The sequence below is a fragment of the Heterodontus francisci genome, unplaced genomic scaffold (genome assembly GCF_036365525.1).
Source record: "Heterodontus francisci isolate sHetFra1 unplaced genomic scaffold, sHetFra1.hap1 HAP1_SCAFFOLD_1359, whole genome shotgun sequence".
NCBI lineage: Eukaryota > Metazoa > Chordata > Chondrichthyes > Heterodontiformes > Heterodontidae > Heterodontus > Heterodontus francisci.
Genome location: NW_027140657.1, coordinates 43110 through 64679, shown reverse-complemented (window position 1 = coordinate 64679; position 21570 = coordinate 43110). Strand labels below are relative to the sequence as shown.

General features: G+C 50.8%; 1 protein-coding gene across 1 annotated transcript in view; it reads left to right on the top strand.

Annotated features, from left to right (window-relative positions):
* LOC137360422 (myosin light chain kinase, smooth muscle-like) overlaps positions 1–21570 on the top strand; it is a 21703-nt gene extending 133 nt beyond the window's left edge. Inside the window, exons 2-3 of the mRNA XM_068025876.1 lie at positions 186–8932; positions 21509–21570. Coding sequence (XP_067881977.1) covers positions 186–1113 — 928 coding nt within the window. The 3' untranslated portion in view covers positions 1114–8932; positions 21509–21570. The remainder of the gene's footprint in view (positions 1–185; positions 8933–21508) is intronic.

Below are 21570 nucleotides of genomic sequence, written 5' to 3'. Positions count from 1 at the left end.
CCGCTGCATTGTGGGCCAGTCGGGAAAGACTCGGAGGACTCGCTGGGAGGATCAGAGGAAAGGGGGAGGGGGGCGGTGAGAGGCCGCTGCATTGTGGGCCAGTCGGGAAAGACTCGGAGGACTCGCTGGGAGGATCAGAGGAAAGGGGGAGGGGGGCGGTGAGAGGCCGCTGCATTGTGGGCCAGTCGGGAAAGACTCGGAGGACTCGCTGGGAGGATCAGAGGAAAGGGGGAGGGGGGCGGTGAGAGGCCGCTGCATTGTGGGCCAGTCGGGAAAGACTCGGAGGACTCGCTGGGAGGATCAGAGGAAGGCTGGGTCGCTGCATTGTGGGCCAGTCGGGAAGTGCTGGGAGGACGATTTGTGAGAGCTCGCTGCACCCAGCAGAAACCCAGCACCCAACAGGGACCCAGCAGAAACCCAGCACCCAACAGGGACCCAGCAGAAACCCAGCACCCAACAGGGACCCAGCAGAAACCCAGAACCCAACAGGGACCCAGCAGAAACCCAGCACCCAACAGGGAACCAGCAGAAACCCAGCACCCAACAGGGAGCCAGCAGAAACCCAGCACCCAACAGGGAGCCAGCAGAAACCCAGCATCCAACAGGGACCCAGCATCCAGCAGAAACCCAGCACCCAACAGGGAGCTAGCAGAAACCCAGCATCCAACAGGGACCCAGCATCCAGCAGAAACCCAGCACCCAACAGGGACCCTGCACACAGCAGAAACCCAGCACCCAATCGGCATCCAGCACCCAACCGAAACCCAGCACCCGACAAGGAACCAGCACCCGACAGGGACCAGCAGCCAGCAGAAACCCAGCAGCCAGCAGATATCCAGCACCCAGCAGAAACCGAGCACCCAACAGGGACCCAGCATCCAGCAGAAACCGAGCACCCAACAGGGACCCAGTACCCAACAGAAACCCAGCATCCAACAGGGACCCAGCAGCAACCCAGCACCCAACAGGGACCCAGCAGAAACCCAGCACCCAGCAGAAACCCAGCAACCAGCAGAAATGCAGCACCCAGCAGAAACATGGACCCAGTACTCAGCAGAAACCCAGCACCCAACAGGGGCCCAGCGCCCAGCTGGAGCACAGCATACAGTATAGAATCATAGAAAGGATCATAGAATGTTTACTGTACAGGAGATCCACCCATTTTAATCCCACCTTCCAGCATTTGATCCATAGCCCTGCAGATTACAGCATATCCAGACTCCTTTTGAATGAGTTGAGGGTCTCTGCCTTAACTACCCTTTCAGGCAGTGAGTTCCAGACCCCCACCACCCTCTGGGTGGAAAGGCTTTTCCTCATCTCCCCTCTAATTTTTCTACCAATCACTTTAAATCTATGCCCCCTCATCACTGACCTCTCTGCTAAGGTGAACAGACCCTTCACCTCCACTCTATCCAGGCCCCTCACAATGTTGTACATTTCAATCAGATCTCCCCTCAGCCTTCTCTGTTCCAAGGAGAACAACCCCAGCCTATCCAATCTTTCCTCATAGCTGCATTTTTCCAGTCCTGGCAACATCCTCGTAAATCTCCTCTGTACCCTCTCTAGTACAATTACATCCTTTCTGTAATGAGGTGACCAGAACTGCACACAGTACTCAAGTTGTGGCCTAACCGATGATTTATACAGTTCCAGCATAACCTCCCTGCTCTTATATTCTATACCTCGGCTAATAAAGGAAAGGATTCCATATGCCTTCTTAACCACCTTATCGACCTATCCTGCTACCTTCAGGGATCTGTGGACATTCACTCCAAGGTCCCTCACTTCCTCTACACTTCAGTTTTTTCCCATTAATTATGTATTCCTTTACCTTGTTTGACCTCCCCAAATGCATCACCTCACACTCTCCAAGTTGAATTCCATTTGCCACTTTTCTGTCCATCTGACCAGACCATCAATATCTTCCTGCAGCCTACAGCTATCCTCCTCGCTATCTGCCACACGGCCAATCTTTGTGTGGTCTGCAAACTTCTTGATCATGCCCCCGACATTTACGTCCAAATCGTTAATATACACCACAAAATGCAGGGGACCCAGTACTGAGCCCTGGGGAACACCACTGGAAACAGACCTCCAGTCGCTAAAACACCCGTCAACAATTACCCTTTGTTTTCTGCCACTGAGACTTTTTTGTATCCACCTTGCTGCATTTCCCTGGATCCCTTGGGATTTTATTTTGTTAACCAGTCTGCCATATGGGACCTTGTCAAAAGACTTGCTAAAATCCATGTAGACCACATCAACTGCACTACCCTCATCTGTCCTGTTTGTTACTTCTTCAAAAAGGCTCGATCAAGTTGGTCAAACAAGATCTTCCCTTAACAAATCCATGCTGACTATCCTTGATTAACCTGTGCCTTTCTAAGTGACTGTTTATCCTGTCTCTCAGAATAGATTCCAATAACTGCTGAGGTTGAGACTGACTGGCCTGTAATTATTCAGTCTATCCTTCACTCCCTTTTTAAACAGAGGTACAACATTAGCAGTTCTCCAATCCTCCGGCACCACACCTGTATCCAGTGAGGACTGGAAAATGATGGTCAGACCCTCTGCTATTTCCTCTCTTGCTTCTTTTAACAACCTGGGGTGCATTTCATCTGGCCCTTGTGATTTATCAACTTTCAGGGATGCTAATCCCATTAATACGTCCTCTCTCCCTATGTTTATCACATCCAATACTTCACACTTTTCCTCCTTAACTACAATATCTGCATTGTCCCCCTCTTTTGCAAAGTATTCATTGAGAACAATACCAACATCCCTATACATAGGTTACCTTTTTGGTCTTTTATGGCCCCTCCTCTCTTCTTAGTTATCCTCTTACTCTTAAAGTGTTAAAACATCTTTGGGTTCACCTTGATTTTGCTTGACAATATTCTTTCACACCCTCTCTTTGTTTTCCTAATATCCTTTTTGATTTCACCCCTCCACTTTCTATACTCCTCTCGGCTTTCTGTAGTATTGAGTTCTCAGTGTCGGACATAAGCTTTCCTTTTCTGCCTTATCTTATCCTGTAGGCTCCTCGACATCCATGGGGCTCTAGATTTGGCCGTCTCACCCTTTTTCTTTGTGGGAACAGGTTTACTCTGAACCCCTTAAATCTCCCCTTTGAATGTCTCCCACTGTTCTGACACTGATTTACCTCCAAGTAGCTGTTTCCAGTCGACTTTCACTAAATCACTCCTCAAAGAACAAAGACAACAAAGAACAGTACAGCACAGGAACAGGCCATTCGGCCCTCCAAGCCTGCGCCGATCTTGATGCCTGCCTAAACTAAAACCTTCTGCACTTCCGGGGTCCGTATCCCTCTATTCCCATCCTATTCATGTACCTGTCAAGATGCCTCTTAAACGTCGCTATCGTACCTGCTTCCACCACCTCCCCCGGCAGCAAGTTCCAGGCACTCACCACCCTCTGTGTAAAGAACTTGCCTCTCACATCCCCTCTAAACTTTGCCCCTCTCACCTTAAACCCATGTCCCCTAGTAACTGACTCTTCCACCCTGGGAAAAAGCTTCTGACTATCCACTCTGTCCATGCCGCTCATAACTTTGTAAACCTCTATCATGTCACCCCTCCACCTCTATCATTCCAGTGAAAACAATCCGAGTTTATCCAACCTCTCATAGCTAATACCCTCCAGACCAGGCAACATCCTGGTAAACCTCTTCTGTACCCTCTCCAAAGCCTCCACGTCCTCCTGGTAGTGTGGCGACCAGAATTGTTTGCAATTGGCCTAACTAAGGTTCTGTACAGCTGCAGCATGACTTGCCAATTTTTATACTCTATGCCCCGACCGATGAAGGCAAGCATGCCGTATGCCTTCTTGACTACCTTATCCACCTGCGTTGCCACTTTCAGTGACCTGTGGACCTGTACGCCCAGATCTCTCTGCCTGTCAATACTCCTCAGGGTTCTGCCATTTACTGTATACCTCCCACCTGCATTAGACCTTCCAAAATGCATTACCACACATTTGTCCGGATTAAACTCCATCTGCCATTTCTCCGCCCAAGTCTCCAACCGATCTATATCCTGCTGTATCCTCTGACAATCCTCATCATTATCCGCAACTCCACCAACCTTTGTGTAGTCCACAAACTTACTAATCAGACCAGCTACATTTTCCTCCAAATCATTTATATATACTACAAACAGCAAAGGTCCCAGCACTGATCCCTGCGGAACACCACTAGTCACATCCCTCCATTCAGAAAAACACCCTTCCACTGCTACCCTCTGTCTTCTATGACCGAGCCAGTTCTGTATCCATCTTGCCAGCTCACCTCTGATCCTGTGTGACTTCACCTTTTGTATCAGTCTGCCATGAGGGACCTTGTCAAAGGCTTTACTAAAGTCCATATAGATAACATCCACTGCCCTTCCTTCATCAATCATCTTCGTCACTTCCTCAAAAAACTAAAAAAAAAGTAAAATTGGCCTTGCCCCAATTGAGAACTCTAACTCCTGTTCTATCTCTGTCCTTTTCCATAATTGTTTTAAAACTGACTGAATTATGATCACTACCACCAAAATGCTCTCCCACTGCCACTCCTTCCACCTGCCCATCTTCATTTCCTAAAACTAACTCTAAAACTGCACCCTCTCTTGATGGACTTGCTACATACTGGGCAAAAAAAGTTCTCCTGAATGCACCTCAAGAATTCTGCTCCCACAATTCCTTTCACACTAAAACTATCCCAGTTAATATTGGGGTAATTAAAATCTCCGACTATTTACTGCCCGATTGTTCTTGCACATCTCAGAGATTTACCTACATATCTGCTCTTCTATCTCCCTCTGACTGTTTGGGGGTCTATAGTACACTCCCAGCAGTGTGATTGACTCTTTTTTGTTCCTTCGCTCAATCCATATGGCCTCATTTGATGAACCTTCCAACAGATCATCCCTCCTCACAGCTGTAATAGTTTCCACTCCCCCTCCTTTCTTATCCCCCTTCCTATCACGTCTGAAAACCCTGTAACCAGGAACGTTGAGCTGCCATTCCTGTCCCTCCTTCAGCCATGTTTCTGTAATAACTATGATATCATACTGCCACGTGTCTATCTGTGCCCTCAGCTCATCTGCTTTATTTACTATACCCCTTGCATTGAAATAGATACCCTTGAGCACTGCCAAACTCTCTCTTTTATTTTCTAACCTTTGTTTCCTCTGTCTTCCAGATTAATCCATTAATTTTCCACCTTCCATTTTCATTTCTGATTTTGTCCCAGCTGAATCTACCCTCAGGTCCCCATCCCCCTGACAAACAGCACGAGCAAAACATCCCGCAAGGAACTCAGTCCAGGCTCTGTTGAGGTGCAACCCGCCCAACCAGTACAGGTCCCATCTCCCCCAGAGCTGGTCCCAATGTCCCAGGAATCTGAAGCCCTCCCTCCTGCACCATCTTTCCAGCCACACATTCATCTGTCTTATCCTTCTATTTCTATACTCACTTGTGCGTGGCACTGGGAGTAATCTGGAGATCACTACTTTTGAGGTCCTGCTTGCTAATTTCTTACCAAGCTCCCTAAATTCTGACTGCAGGACCACATCCCTCTCTCTACCTATGTCATTGGTTCCGATCTGGACCACGAACTGCTGGCTGTTCACCCTCCCCCTTCAGGATGCTCTGCAGCCACTCAGTGACATCCTTGACCCTGGCACCAGGGAGACAACACACCAGCCTGGATTCACGTCTGCGGCCACAGTAGCACCTGCCTGTTCCCCTGACTATTGAATCACCTATCACTATGGCTCTTCCAGTCTTCCCTGTACCCCGCTCTGCAGCTGAGCCACCCATGGTGCCATGGACTTGGCTCTAGCTGCACTCCCCAGGTGAAGCATCACTTTCCTCAGTATTCAGAACTGAATACCTGTTGGAGAGTGAGATGCACTCAGGGGTCTCCTGCACTACCTGCCTGATTCTTCTTGACTGTCTGGTGGTCACCCATTCCCTCTCTCCCTGCATACTCTTAAGCTGTGGGGTGACCACATCTAGAAACATGCAATCCACGTAGCTCCCATCTACATGAATGCTCCGCAGTGTCGCCAGCTGCTGCTCAATATCCAAAACAAGGAGCTCAAGCTGCTGCAATTGACAATGCTTCCTGTACACATGGTTCTCCAGGATACGGGAAACATCCTGGAGCTCCCACAAGGCACAGGAGGTGCACTCTGGAGGTTGAAGCACCCCTGCCTTTCGTTTATTTATTAGTTGACCCTTTGCTACTGGTTAAAAAAACCTTACCAATACTACAATAGCTTAGAATTATTAGTAAAACCTTATTATACTGATAAATCCTACTAGTAATCTAGTTAAAATAAACCTTACTCAAAAAAATACTCAGTGGCTACTCACTTGTTCCTTCTTATCAATGGTTTATTTTTACTTGCTTTTAGTCTGCCCATTGTTCAGACACGAAATGTATCATCGTGAGCCACGGGTGAGATACTGGAAGACTGGAGGATAGCTAATGTGCCTTTATTTAAGAAGGGCAGCAGGGATAAGCCAGGGAACTACAGGCCTGTGAGCCTTACATCAGTGGTGGGAAAGTTATTGGAAGGGATTCTGAGAGACAGGATTTATATGCATTTGGAAAGGCATGGTCTGATTAGGGATAGTCAGCATGGCTTTGTGCGTGGGAAATAATGTCTCACAAATTTGATTGAGTTTTTTGAGGAGGTGACCAAGAGGAGTGACGAGGGCAGGACGATGGACGTTGTCTACATGGACTTTAGCAAGGCCTTTGACAAGGTCCTGCATGGTAGGCTGGTCGGGAAGGTTCGAACACATGGGATCCAGGGTAAGCTGGCAAATTGGATACAAAATTGGCTTGGTGACAGGAGGCAGAGGGTGGTAGTGGAGGGTTGTTTTTCAGATTGGAGGCCGGTGACCAGTGGTGTACCACAGGGATCGGTGCTGGGCCCTCTGTTGTTTGTCATATATATTAATGTCTTGGATGTGAATGTAAGGAGCATGATTAGTAAGTTTGCAGATGACACCAAATTGGTGGTATAGTGGACAGTGAAGAAGGTTGTCTAAGGTTACAACAGGATATAGATCAACTGGGAAAGTGAGCAAGGGAGTGGCAAATGGAATTTAATGCAGACAAGTGCGAAGTGATGCATTTTGGGAAGTTAAACCAGGGCAGGACATAGACAGTGAATGGCAGGGCCCTGGGGAGTGTTGTTGAGCAGAGAGACCTTGGGGTGCAAGTACATAGTTCCCTGAAAGAGGCAACACAGGTAGACAGGGTGGTGAAGAAGGCATATGGCATGCTTGCCTTCATCGGCCGAGGCATTGAGTACAAGAGTTGGGATGTCATGTTACAGTTGTACATAACGTTGGTTAGGCCGCATTTGGAGTTCTGTGTGCAGTTCTGGTCACCGCTCTACAGGAAAGATGTGATTCGGCTAGAGAGGGTGCAGAAAAGATTCACAAGGATGTTGCCTGGTTTGGAGGGCTTGAGTTATAAAGAGAGATTGGATAGGCTGGGTCTGTTTTCCCTGGAGCGAAGGAGGCTGAGAGGGGACATGATAGAGGTATATAAAATTATGAGATGCATAGATCGGGTAGATCGCCAGAGTCTGTTCCCCATGGTAGGGGTGACTAAAACTAGAGGGCATAGATTTAAGGTGAGAGGGAGGAGGTTTAAAGGGGATCAAAGGGGCAAATTATTCACACAAAGAATAGTGGGTATCTGGAATGAGCTGCCTGAGGAGGTGGTGGAGGCAGGAACAGTAGCGACATTTAAGAGGCATCTGGACAGGTACTTGAATGAGCAAGGCATAGAGGGATATGGAATTACTGCAGGCAGGTGGGATTCGTATCGATAGGCATTATGGTCGGCATGGACGCAGTGGGCCGAAGGGCCTGTTTCTATGCTGTACAACTCTAAGACTCTAACCCAGGTTTTTACACGCGCACCCTAATAGCAGTGTACTAACCAAGCAATCACCTTGCAGATTTCCTCTGATGTGACACAGCAGCCAGCAGGGACCCAGCAGAAGCATAGCAGCCAGCAGAAACCCAGCAGGAACTGAGCAGACATACAGCAGCCAGCAGGGACTCAGCAGAATCACAGCATCCAGCAGGAACCCAGCAGAAACACAAATTCCATCAGGAAGCCAGCAAAAATACAACAGCCAGCAGGGACCCAGCAGAAACATAGCAGCCAGCAGGGACCCGGCAGAATCACAGCAGCCAGCAGGAACCCAGCAGCAACACAAATTCCATCAGGAACCCAGCAAAAACACAACAGCCAGCAGGGACCTGGCAGAAATACAGCAGCCAGCAGGGACCCGGCAGAAATACAGCATGCAGCAAGGACCCAGCAGAAACACAGCAACCAGGAGGGAACCAGCAGAAACCGAGCAGCCAGCAGGGACCCGGCAGAAACACAGCATGCAGCAAGGACCCAGCAGAAACACAGCAACCAGCAGGGAACCAGCAGAAACATAACAGCTAGCAGGGATCCAGCAGAAACATAACAGCCAGCAGGGACCCAGCAGCAAAACAGCAGCCAGCAGGGAAACCAGCAGGAACAGAGCAGCCAGCAGTGACCCTGCAAAAACACAACAACCAGCAGGGACCCAGCAGAAACATAGCAGCCATAAGTACTGAGGGAGTGCCGCACTGTCGGAGGGTCAGTACTGAGGGAGTGCCGCACTGTCGGAGGGTCAGTACTGAGGGAGTGCCACACTGTCGGAGGGTCAGTACTGAGGGAGTGCCGCACTGTCGGAAGGTCAGTACTGAGGAAGTGCCGCACTGTCGGAGGGTCAGTACTGAGGGAGCGCCGCACTGTCGGAGGGTCAGTACTGAGGGAATGCCGCACTGTCGGAGGGTCAGTTTTGAGGCAACGCCGCACTGTTGGAGGGTCAGTACTGAGGGAGTGCCGCACTGTTGGAAGGTCAGTACTGGGAATGCCGCACTGTCGCAGGGTCAGTTTTGAGGCAACGCCGCACTGTTGGAGGGTCAGTACTGAGGGAGTGCCGCACTGTTGGAGTGTCAGTACTGAGGGAGTGCCGCACTGTCGGAGGGTCAGTACTGAGGGAGTGCCGCATTGTCGGAGGGTCAGTACTGAGGGAGTGCCGCACTGTCGGAGTGTCAGTACTGAGGGAGTGCCGCACTGTCGGAGGGTCAGTACTGAGGGAGTGCTGCACTGTCGGAGGGTCAGTACGGAGGGAGTGCTGCACTGTCAGAGGGTCAGTACTGAGGGAGTGCCGCACTGTCAGAGGGTCAGTACTGAGGGAGTGCTGCACTGTCAGAGGGTCAGTACTGAGGGAGTGCTGCACTGTCAGAGGGTCAGTACTGAGGGAGTGCTGCACTGTCGGAGGGTCAGTACTGAGGGAGCGCCGCACTGTCGGAATTTCAGTACTGAGGGAGTGCTACACTGTCGGAGGGTCAGTACTGAGGGAGCGCCGCACTGTCGGAAGTTCAGTACTGAGGGAGTGCTGCACTGTCAGAGGGTCAGTACTGAGGGAGCGCAGCACTGTCGGAATTTCAGTACTGAGGGAGCGCCGCACTGTCTGAGGGTCAGTACTGAGGGAGCGCCGCACTGTCGGAGGGTCTGTACTGAGGGAGCGCCGCACTGTCGGAGGGTCAGTACTGAGGGAGCGCCGCACTGTCGGAATTTCAGTACTGAGGGAGCGCCGCACTGTCTGAGGGTCAGTACTGAGGGAGCGCCGCACTGTCGGAGGGTCAGTACTGAGGGAGCGCCGCACTGTCGGAAGTTCAGTACTGAGGGAGTGCCGCACTGTCAGAGGGTCAGTACTGAGGGAGTGCTGCACTGTCGGAGGGTCAGTACTGAGGGAGCGCCGCACTGTCAGAGGGTCAGTACTGAGGGAGTGCTGCACTGTCAGAGGGTCAGTACTGAGGGAGCGCCGCACTGTCGGAAGTTCAGTACTGAGGGAGCGCCGCACTGTCGGAATTTCAGTACTGAGGGAGTGCTACACTGTCAGAGGGTCAGTACTGAGGGAGTGCCGCACTGTCAGAGGGTCAGTACTGAGGGAGTGCTGCACTGTCGGAGGGTCAGTACTGAGGGAGTGCTGCACTGTCGGAGGGTCAGTACTGAGGGAGTGCCGCACTGTCGGAGGGTCAGTACTGAGGGAGCGCCGCACTGTCGGAAGTTCAGTACTGAGGGAGTGCCGCACTGTCGGAGGGTCAGTACTGAGGGAGTGCCGCACTGTCGGAGGTGCCATCTTTAAGGATGAGCCATTAAACCGAGGCCCTCTTCTGCCCTCTCGGGTTTGATGTATAAGGTCCCATGGTTACTGTTGGTTGAAGAGTGGTGCAGAGAGGGTGAGTTCTCCCCGTTGTCCTAGGAACGATATTTGTACCTCAATCAACATCACTAAAATCAGATTATCAGGGTCATTCTCACTTTGCTGTTTGTGGGATCTTGCTGTGTGTGTATTGGCTGAGGAGTTTCCTACATTACAATAGTGACTGCACTTCTGAAGCAGTTCATTGACTCTGAAGTGATTTGGAACGTCTCTCTCTCTCTCTCTCTCTCTCTGTCTCTCCCTCTCTCTGTCTCTCTCTCTCTCTCTCTCTCTCTGTCTCTCTCTCTCTGTCTCTCTCTCCGTCTCTCTCTGTCTATCTCTCTCTCTCTCCGTCTCTCTCTCTCTCTCTCTCTCTCTCGTCTCTCTCTCTCTCTGTCTCTCTCTCTCCGTCTCTCTCCCTCTCTCTCCGTCTCTCTCTCTCTCTGTCTCTCTCTCTCTCCGTCTCTCTCTCTCTCTCTCTCTCTGTCTCTCTCTCTCTCTCTCTGTGTCTCTCTCTGTCTATCTCTCTGTCTCTGTCTGTCTGTCTCTGTCTCTCTCTCTCTCTCTCTCTGTCTCTCTCTCTCTGTCTCTGTCTCTCTCTCTCTCTCTCTCTCTCTGTCTCTCTCTCTCTCTCTCTGTGTCTCTCTGTCTATCTTTCTGTCTCTGTCTGTCTCTGTCTCTCTCCCTCTCTCTCTCTCTCTGTCTCTCTCTCTCTCTCTCTCTCTCTCTCTGTCTATCTCTCTGTCTCTGTCTGTCTGTCTCAGTCTCTCTCTTTCCCTCTCCCTCTCTCTCTCTCTCTCTCTGTCTCTCTCTCTCTCCCTCTCTCTCCGTCTCTCTCTCTCTCTGTCTCTCTCTCTCTCTCTCCGTCTCTCTCTCTCTCTCTCTCTGTGTCTCTCTCTGTCTATCTCTCTGTCTCTGTCTGTCTCAGTCTCTCTCTCTCTCCCTCTCTCTCTCTCTCTTTGTCCTACACACTGACTGTGACAGCTGGAGGTTATGTTGGATCATTCCGGGTTCTCACCAATAGCGACTGACTCACTGCAGCAGTTGGTGCGTCACACAGCTGTCCACTGGGAATATATAATCAGGACTTTGCAAACAGCTCCCATTCCAACACTGCCATTCATCTCCCTCTGTTCTATTTTGGACCACGAGATAATGGGAGAGTGAGGCAGCCACCGAAACAGACAAAGGGAGAGGGGGAGAAAGATAGAGATAGAAATAGAGAGAGAGAGAGAGAGAGACCGAGAGAGAGAGACAGACAGACAGCGAGAGAGAGAGACAGACAGACAGCGAGAGAGAGAGACAGACAGACAGTGAGAGAGAGAGAGAGACAGACAGACAGCGAGAGAGAGAGACAGACAGACAGTGAGAGAGAGAGAGAGACGGAGAGAAAGACAGAGACAGAGAGCGAGAGAGAAAGACAGAGAGAGAGAGAGACAGAGAGAGAGAGAGACAGAGAGATAGAGAGAGACAGAGAGACAGAGAGATAGGGAGAGACAGACAGAGCGAGACAGAGAGAGACTTTGTGCTCCACAGGAACAGGAGGAGGCCATTCTTACATTAAAACAGTGATGATACTTTGAAAAGTGCTTCATTGTCTGTGAAACACTTTCCGAACTGCTTACACTCTGATAGTCACTGTCAAATTGCCCTTCTTACATTACAATGTGACTGCTGACACACGTCTCTGCTCGCCCTCTCCCGCCCTTCCCCAAACTCGAGGTGCAGCGCCCGGAACCCACAGAACCTACTCCCCGAATCTGTTCTGGGTTCCGTTATTCAGCGTTCCGACATGGGACAGATGTGGGGACTCTCACTGAAAGTGTCAGTGGTGTTTTACATTGAGGAGATGGATAGAAGGCACCGCTAAACATGAGGGGTGTGTGGGAACAGTTCCAGTCTCCATAGTCCTCAGTTAGACCACACTCGGAGCACTGTGCACAGTTCCAGTCTCCATATCCCCCGGTTAGACCACACTCGGAGCACTGTGCACAGTTCCAGTCTCCATATCCCCCGGTTAGACCACACTTGGAGCACTGTGCACAGTTCCAGTCTCCATAGTCCTCAGTTAGACCACACTTGGAGCACTGTGCACAGTTCCACTCTCCATATCCCCCGGTTAGACCACACTTGGAGCACTGTGCACAGTTCCACTCTCCATATCCCCCGGTTAGACCACACTTGGAGCACTGTGCACAGTTCCACTCTCCATATCCCCCGGTTAGACCACACTTGGAGCACTGTGCACAGTTCCACTCTCCATATCCCCCGGTTAGACCACACTTGGAGCACTGTGCACAGTTCCAGTCTCCATAGTCCTCAGTTAGACCACACTTGGAGCACTGTGCACAGTTCCACTCTCCATATCCCCCGGTTAGACCACACTTGGAGCACTGTGCACAGTTCCAGTCTCCATAGTCCTCAGTTAGACCACACTCGGAGCACTGTGCACAGTTCCACTCTCCATATCCCCCGGTTAGACCACACTCAGAGCACTGTGTACAGTTCTGGTCTCCATATCCCTCGGTGAGACCACACTTGGAGCACTGTGCACAGTTCCACTCTCCATATCCCCCGGTTAGACCACACTTGGAGCACTGTGCACAGTTCCGGTCTCCATATCCCTCGGTTAGTCCACACTTGGAGCACTGTGCACAGTTCCGGTCTCCATATCCCTCGGTTAGATCGCACTTGGAGCACAGTGCACAGTTCCAGTCTCCATATCCCTCGGTTAGATCGCACTTGGAGCACAGTGCACAGTTCCGGTCTCCATATCCCTCGGTTAGTCCACACTTGGAGCACTGTGCACAGTTCCAGTCTCCATATCCCTCGGTTAGATCGCACTTGGAGCACTGTGCACAGTTCCAGTCTCCATATCCCTCAGTTAGACCACAGGTAATGACCAGCTCCAACAAGAGAGAATCTAACCATCTTCCCTTGACATTCAATGGCATTACCATCACTGAATCCCCCACTATCAACATCCTCGGGGTTACCATTTATCAGAAACTGAACTGGAGTAGCCATATAAATACCGTGGCTACAAGAGCAGGTCAGAGGCTAGGAATCCTGTGGTGAGTAACTCACCTCCTGACTCCCCAAAGCCTGTCCACCATCCACAAGGCACAAGTCAGGAGTGTGATGGAATACTCTCCACTTGCCTGGATGAGTGCAGCTCCAACAACACTCAAGAAGCTCGACACCATCCAGGACAAAGCGGCCCGCTTGATTGGCACCCCATCTACAAACATTCACTCCCTCCACCACTGACACACAGTGGCAGCAGTGTGTACCATCTACAAGATGCACTGCAGCAATGCACCAAGGCTCCTTAGACAGCACCTTCCAAACCCACGACCTCTACCACCTAGAAGGACAAGGGCAGCAAATACATGGGAACACCATCACCTGCAAGTTCCCCTCCAAGTCACACACCATCCTGACTTGGAACTATATCACCGTTCCTTCACTGTCACTGGGTCAAAATCCTGGAACTCCCTTCCTAACAGCACTGTGGGTGTACCTACCCCACATGGACTGCAGCGGTTCAAGAAGGCAGCTCACCACCACCTTCTCAAGGGCAATTAGGGATGGGCAATAAATGCTGGCCTGGCCAGTGACGCCCACATCCCATGAGTGAAAAGAAAACTTGGAGCACTGTGCACAGTTCCGGTCTCCATATCCCTCGGTTAGACCAGACTTGGAGCACTGTGCACAGTTCCGGTCTCCATATCCCTCGGTTAGACCAGACTTGGAGCACTGTGCACAGTTCCGGTCTCCGTATCCCTCGGTTAGACCAGACTTGGAGCACTGTGCACAGTTCCGGTCTCCATATCCCTCTGTTAGACCACACTTGGAGCACTGTGCACAGTTCCAGTCTCCATAGTCCTCGGTTAGACCACACTGGGAGCACTGTGCACGGTTCCAGTCTCCATAGTCCTCAGTTAGAACACACTTGGAGCACTGTGCACAGTTCCAGTCTCCATATCCCTGGGTTAGACCACACTTGGAGCACTGTGCACAGTTCCAGTCTCCGTAGTCCTCAGTTAGACCACACATGGAGCACTGTGCACAGTTCCAGTCTCCATAGTCCTCAGTTAGAACACACTTGGAGCACTGTGCACAGTTCCAGTCTCCATATCCCTCGGTTAGACCACACTTGGAGCACTGTGCACAGTTCCAGTCTCCGTTGTCCTCAGTTAGACCACACTTGGAGCACTGTGCACAGTTCCAGTCTCCATATCCCTCAGTTAGACCACACTTGGAGCACTGTGCACAGTTCCGGTCTCCATATCCCTCAGTTAGACCACACTTGGAGTACTGTGCACTGTCCCAATCTCCATATCCCTCAGTTAGACCACACTTGGAGCACTGTGCACAGTTCCGGTCTCCATATCCCTCAGTTAGACCACACTCAGAGCACTGTGCACAGTTCCAGTCTCCATATCCCTCAGTTAGACCACACTTGGAGCACTGTACACTGTCCCAATCTCCATATCCCTCAGTTAGACCACACTTGGAGCACTGTGCACTGTCCCCATCTCCATATCCCTCAGTTAGACCACACTCAGAGCACTGTACACTGTCCCAATCTCTGCATTATAAAATGGATATATAAGCACTGGAGTAGGTGCCGAAATGATTCACTATCTTAATCTTAGTCTTTGATACTCGGGGGAATAAAAACCCAGTCTGTGCAAGTGAAGCTCCTAATTTAACCCTTTAAACACTTGGAACTAGTGATCTCGGCTGCACTGCCTCCAAGGTCCATTTCTCCTTCCTGAGGGATGGAGCGTGGAACTGAACCCAGTTACTCCACATGGGTTCTGACCAGACGCTCTGTCCTCGAGCTTTTTGCCTCCTTGTAGAGTTCATATCATCTCCTCGCTTTCGAATCCCTCCCTTTTGTCCTCTTCAAATTCAACTATTCCAACACACTCCTGGCCGGTCTCCCACATTCTACCCTCCGGAACCATCCGCTCATCTTAACCTCTCCTGCCCCCGTGTTCTAACTCACACCGTGACCCGTTCACCCGTCACCCCCCTGTACCCGCAGACCGACACTGGCTCCCGGTCCGGGAACACCTCGATTTTAAAATTCTCATCCTTGTTTTCAAATCCCTCCAGAGCACCTCACCACCTCCCTATCTCTGTAACCTCCTCCAGTCCCTACAAGCCTCCCTATCTCTGTAACCTCCTCCAGTCCCTACAACCCTCCCTATCTCTGTAACCTCCTCCAGTCCCTACAACCCTCCCTATCTCTGTAACCTCCTCCAGCCCCTACAACCCTCCCTATCTCTGTAACCTCCTCCAGCCCCTACAACCCTCCCTATCTCTGTAACTTCCTCCAGTCTCTTCAACCCTCCCTATCTCTGTAACCTCCTCCAGCCCCTACAACCCTCCCTATCTCTCTAACCCCCTCCAGTCCCTACAACCCTCCCTATCTCTGTAACTTCCTCCAGCCTCTACAACCCTCCCTATCTCTGTAACCTCCTCCCGCCCCTACAGCCCTCTCTATCTCTGTAACCTCCTCCAGCCCCTACAACCCTCCCGATCTCTGTAACCTCCTCCAGTCCCTACAACCCTCTCTATCTCTGTAACCTCCTCCAGCCCCTACACCACTCCTTATCTCTCTAACCTCCACCAGCCCCTGCAACCCTCCCTATCTCTGTAACTTCCTCCAGCCCCTACAACCCTCCCTATCTCTGTAACTTCCTCCAGTCCCTACAACCCTCCCTATCTCTGTAACCTCCTCCAGTCCCTGCAACCCTCCTTATCTCTGTAACTTCCTCCAGCCCATACAACCCTCCCTATCTCTGTAACCTTCTCCAGTCCCTGCAACCCTCCCTATCTCTGTAACCTCCTCCAGCCCCTACAACCCTCCCTATCTCTGTAACTTCCTCCAGTCCCTACAACCCTCCCTATCTCTGTAACTTCCTCCAGTCCCTCCAACCCTCCCTATCTCTGTAACTTCATCCAGTCCCTCCAACCCTCCCTATCTCTGTAACCTCCTCCAGTCCCTACAACCCTCCCTATCTCTGTAACTTCCTCCAGTCCCTACAACCCTCCCTATCTCTGTAACCTCCTCCAGTCTCTACAACCCTCCCTATCTCTGTAACCTCCTCCCGCCCCTACAGCCCTCTCTATCTCTGTAACCTCCTGCAGCCCCTACAACCCTCCCTATCACTGTAACCTCCTCCAGCCCCTACAATCCTCCCTATCTCTGTAACTTCCTCCAGTCCCTCCAACCCTCCGAGATCTGTGTAACCTCCTCTAGTCCCTACAACCCTCCCTATCTCTGTAACTTCTTCGAATCCCTCCAACCCTCCCTATCTCTGTAACCTCCTCCAGTCCCTACCACCCTCCGTGATCTCTGCGCTCCTCCAATTCCGGCCTCTTGCCCATTCCCCGATTCCCATCGCTCCACCATTGGCGGCCGTGCCTTCAGCTGCCTGGGGCCTAAACTCTGGAATTCCCTCCTTAAACCTCTCTCTCTCTGTCTCTCTGTTTCTCTCTCTCTGTTTCTCTCTCTCTCTCTCTGTTTCTCTCTCTCTCTCTCTGTTTCTCTCTCTCTCTCTCTCTCCTCCTTTAAGATGCTCCTTAAACCGACCTCTTTGACCGAGTTTTTGGTCGCCTGTCTCTAATATCTCCATATGTGACTCGGAGTCAGATTTTCCTCATTTAATTCTTCTTGTGATGCCTCGGGAATGTTTTGCTCTGTTAAAAGTGCCGTATTAATGAGAGTTGTGGAGTGATGTTCTGTCAGGGGCGAATGATGAGATACAGGGTGTTGAGTGTGTGTTTAAGGTCCGAGATCTATAAATATTTTTGCCCATACAATGCTTGTGGATGCCTGGAATTCTGAGCACTGTCTGTATTTAGACAATGTCCGTGGATAAGATATCCATTTCCCTCCTGCCCTTTGAAGCCTCAACCTTGTCTGTGTTTGACGTGTTTCTCACAGTTGACACTTGCGTAGGCCTGTGTTTATTTAAGGAGGACCTTTCTGGCTTTCGTCCCAAGTCGAGCAGCAGCTGGGCTTGGTGGGGAACTGGGAAGGGGGGTGCGGGGAGATAGGCAGTCATGGTGCGCTGGCATTAACACAAGAAATAGGAGCAGGTGCCGACCATTCGGCCCATCGAGCCTGCTCTCCCATTCAATACCATCATGGCTGATCTTGGGCTTCAATTCCACTTTCCTGCCCGCTCCCCATATCCCTTGATTCGCTGAGAGATCAAAAATCTATCTTTCCCAGCCTTAAATGTATTGAATGATGGAGAATCCACAACCCTCTGGGATAGAGAATTCCAAAGATTCACAACCCTTTGAGTGAAGTAATTTCTCCTCATCTCAGTCCTGAATGATTGACCCCTTTATCCTGAGACTGTGTCCCCGTGTTCTAGATTCCCTGACCAGTGGGAACAATCTCTCAGCTTCTACCCTATCAAACCCTTTCACAATCTTGTATGTCTCAATTAGATCACCTCTCATTCTTTTAAACTCCAGAGAATATCGGCCCAATTTACTCAGCCTCTCATCAGAGGACAACCCCCTCATCCCAGGGACCAATTCAGTAAATCTTCACTGCACTGCCTCCAGTGCAAGTATATCCTTTCTTAAATATGGAGACTAAAACTGCACACAGTATTCCAGGTGTGGTCTCACCAAAACCCTGTACAATTTTATTAAGACTTCTTTATTCCTGTACTCCAATCCCCTTGCAATAAAGACCAACATACAAAACCTTCCCAATAGCCTGCTGTATCTGCATGTTAATTTTGTGCGTTCCTTGTACGAGTTCCCCCCAAGTCACTCTGAACATCAACATTTACCAGTTTCACAACTTTACAAAAATATTCTGTTTTTCTATTTTACGACCAAAGTGAACAACTTCACACTTCCCGACATTATACTCCATCTGGTTGTCCACTCGTTTAACCTGTCTGGATTTCTTTGCAGCCTCTTGTGTCCGCTAGAGGTTGGGAGTGAGGAGGGGAGGTGCAGTGGGCAGGGATGGGAGGTGGAGGGGCTGGGTAGTCGGGAGAAATGGGAGTTAATTCAACTTTGAGGGGCGATGGGGTCGGTAACATGGAAGGAAATAGTGCACAGTTATCAATTTCACATCGGCCCCTGTCACTGAAAGACGGGCGGGCGTTGTTGGGGATTTAACCCGCCTCGCACGCACACCCAAGCACACGCCCACGCACAGAGCAGGGAAAAGGGAGGCGATTCTCTCCCACCTCAGAACACAGGAACAGGAGGAGGCCATTCAGCCCTCTCCTCGAGCCTGTCACACAGGAACAGGAGGAGGCCATTCAGCCCCCTCCTCGAGCCTGTCACACAGGAACAGGAGGAGGCCATTCAGCCCCCTCCTCGAGCCTGTCACACAGGAACAGGAGGAGGCAATTCAGCCCCTCCTCCAGCCTGTCACACAGGAACAGGAAGAGGCCATTCAGCCCCTCCTCCAGCCTGTCACACAGGAACAGGAGGAGGCCATTCAGCCCCTCCTCCAGCCTGTTCTGTCATTCATTCAGCTCATCCTGGATCGGAATCTCACTCCGTCTCTCCGGCCTTTGCTTCCTATCTCTCGATCCCCTTACTGAACAAAATTCTATCCATCTCAGTCTTGAAATTTCCATCTGACCCTCCAGCCTCAGTGGCTTTTTGGGGGAGAGAGTTCCGGATTTCCGGATGCCCTTTGTGTGAAGAGGTGCTTCCTGACTTCACCCCCTGAACGACCTGGCTCCGATTTTCACTTTCTGCCCCTTGTTCTGGATTCCCTGCACCCCTGACCAGAGGAAATAATTTCTCTCTATCGACCCGATCGAATCCTTTAATCATCGTCAACCCCTCGATTCAATCACCCCCTTAATCTTCGACACTCGAGAGGATGAGACATTAAACCGAGGCCCTGTCTGCCCTCTCAGGTGGGTGTAAAAGATCCCACGGACAGTATTTGGAAGACGAGCAGTGGGGAGTTCTCCCCAGTGTCCTGGGGACAATATTTATCACTCAACCAACATCACCAAAAAACAAAACAGATGATCTGGTTCATCACATTACTGTTTGTGGGATCTTACTGTTTCTCTGTCTCTCTCAATGACAAAGAGAGAGAGAGGGAGAAGGAAACAGAGAGAGAGATGTAGAGAGAGAGAGATGGAGAGAGAGAGACAGACAGACAGAGAGATAGACATAGAGAGAGAGAGAAGGAAACAGGGAGAGATGGAGAGAGAGAGAAAGAGACAGAGCGAGAGAGGGAGAGACAGACAGAGAGAAAGGGAGAGAGAGAGACAGAGAAAAAGCGAGAGAGAGAGAGGGAGAGAGAGACAGTGAGAAAGAGAGAGACAGAGACAAAGAGAGAGAGACAGAGAGAGAGATAGAGAGACAGAGAGAGTGACAGAGAGAGAGATAGAGACAGAGAGGGGGGGAGACAAAGTGAGAAAGACAGAGAGAGAAAGAGAGGGATGGATGGAGACAGAGAGGGACATAGGGAGAGAGGGACAGGGAGAGAGGGTCAGGGAGAGAGGGAGAGGGACAGGGAGAGAGGGTCAGAGGGAGAGGGAGAGAAGGACAGGGAGAGAGGGAGAGAGAGAGAGACAGGGAGATGGAGAGAGGGACAGGGAGAGAGGGAGATGGAGAGAGGGAGATGGAGAGAGGGTCAGAGGGAGAGGGAGAGAGGGACAGGGAGAGAGAGAGAGAGACAGGGAGAGGGAGAGACAGGGAGAGGGAGAGAGAGAAGGACAGGGAGAGAGAGAAGGACAGGGAGAGAGAGAGAGACAGGGAGATGGAGAGAGGGATAGAGGGACAGAGGGAGAGGGAGAGAGGGACAGGGACAGATGCAATGCTCAGAAGCTGAAGACAGAAGCAGGTGAGAGCAGTCAATTGACACTCGAGTTGTTTATCAAAGTTTTTGTTCAGCATCTGCTCGCTCCCTCGCTCCCTCCCTCGTCCTCTCTACTCAGCCCCTGCCAACAGGTGTCTGTGAACTGTCTTTCGATAGCTGTGGCCTTGAAAGACATGCTGTGGGGGTGGAGGACAGGGGGGAAGGTGCCAGGGACATTATTCTGGGCTGGCAAGAGGAATGAGATGGAGGGGGGGGGACGCCCTTTGGAATGTCAAACCTGGGACAGTCAGTGGAGTGACCTTGAGAATCCTCGGAGAGAGCTGAGTGGTGAGCGAGGTGGGGGGGGAGAGAAAGACAGAAGTGTCCAGGAGTCGGGAGGGGCAATGCGACCTTTAATTCCAGAACAATGACAGCATTGTCCCAGCCCCAAAGGCCTTAAAATACATCCTGCTCCAAATTAGGATGGGCCCCGGCTATGGTGTATAAAAGACAGAGATTGCCCTGCCATTCACACTGCTTCCTGCAGCACTTGCTATCTCTCTCTCTCTCTCACTCTTCATCCTCTCTAACCTGTTGCTGAATCTACTCTCGAGGTAACACAAATCGATTCGTTCTCTGGCAAATCAAACCGCACCTTTCCACAGAGTTACAGCTCGTTTTTTTCCATTTCTCTCTGTCTCTTTCTACCTCTCTTTCAGTCTTTGTCTCCCTCTCTTTGTCTTTCTCTCTGTCTCTCTTTCTGTCTCTCGCTCTTCATATTTCTCTCCCTCTGTCTCTCTCTCTCTGTCGCTCTCTCTCACACTATCTCTCTCTGTCTCTCTCACTGTCCCTCTCTCTCACTGTCTCTCTCTGTGTCTCTCTCTGTCCCTCTCTCTCACTGTCTGTCTCTCTGTCACTGTATCTCTCTCTCACTGTCTCTGTTTCTGTCTCTCTGTTTTTCTCTCTATCTGTTTTTCTCTCTATCTGTCTCTTTCTATCTCTCTCTCTCTCCGTCTCTCTCGCTTTGTCTCTCTCTCTCTCCATCTCGGTCTCTGTCTCTCGGTCTCTCTGTGTGTCTTTCTGTCTCTCTCTCTGTCTCTTTCTATCTTTCTCTCTCACCGTCTCTCTTTGTCTCTCTCTCGGTCTCTCGGTCTCTGTCTCTCTCTGCCTCTCTCTCTCGGTCTCTCTCTCTCGGTCTCTCTCTCGTGGTCTCTCTGTCTCTCTCTCTCTCTCTGTCTCTCTCTCTCTCTCCGGGTTCAAACTTAGGCAGATGATAGACAGATCAACCGAGGTTTTCTGATGGGTTTGTGACCCACCCCAAATCACTTGCACATCAATGGTCTTGGAGTAAATCTCTCATCTCAGCAACTGCACTCACTTAAATTTCTGTCTCGCGCAGATTGATCGATTCCAGATCCAAAAACCAACGTTTTCTTCACAGTTCCCGCTCGCATCAAAGGT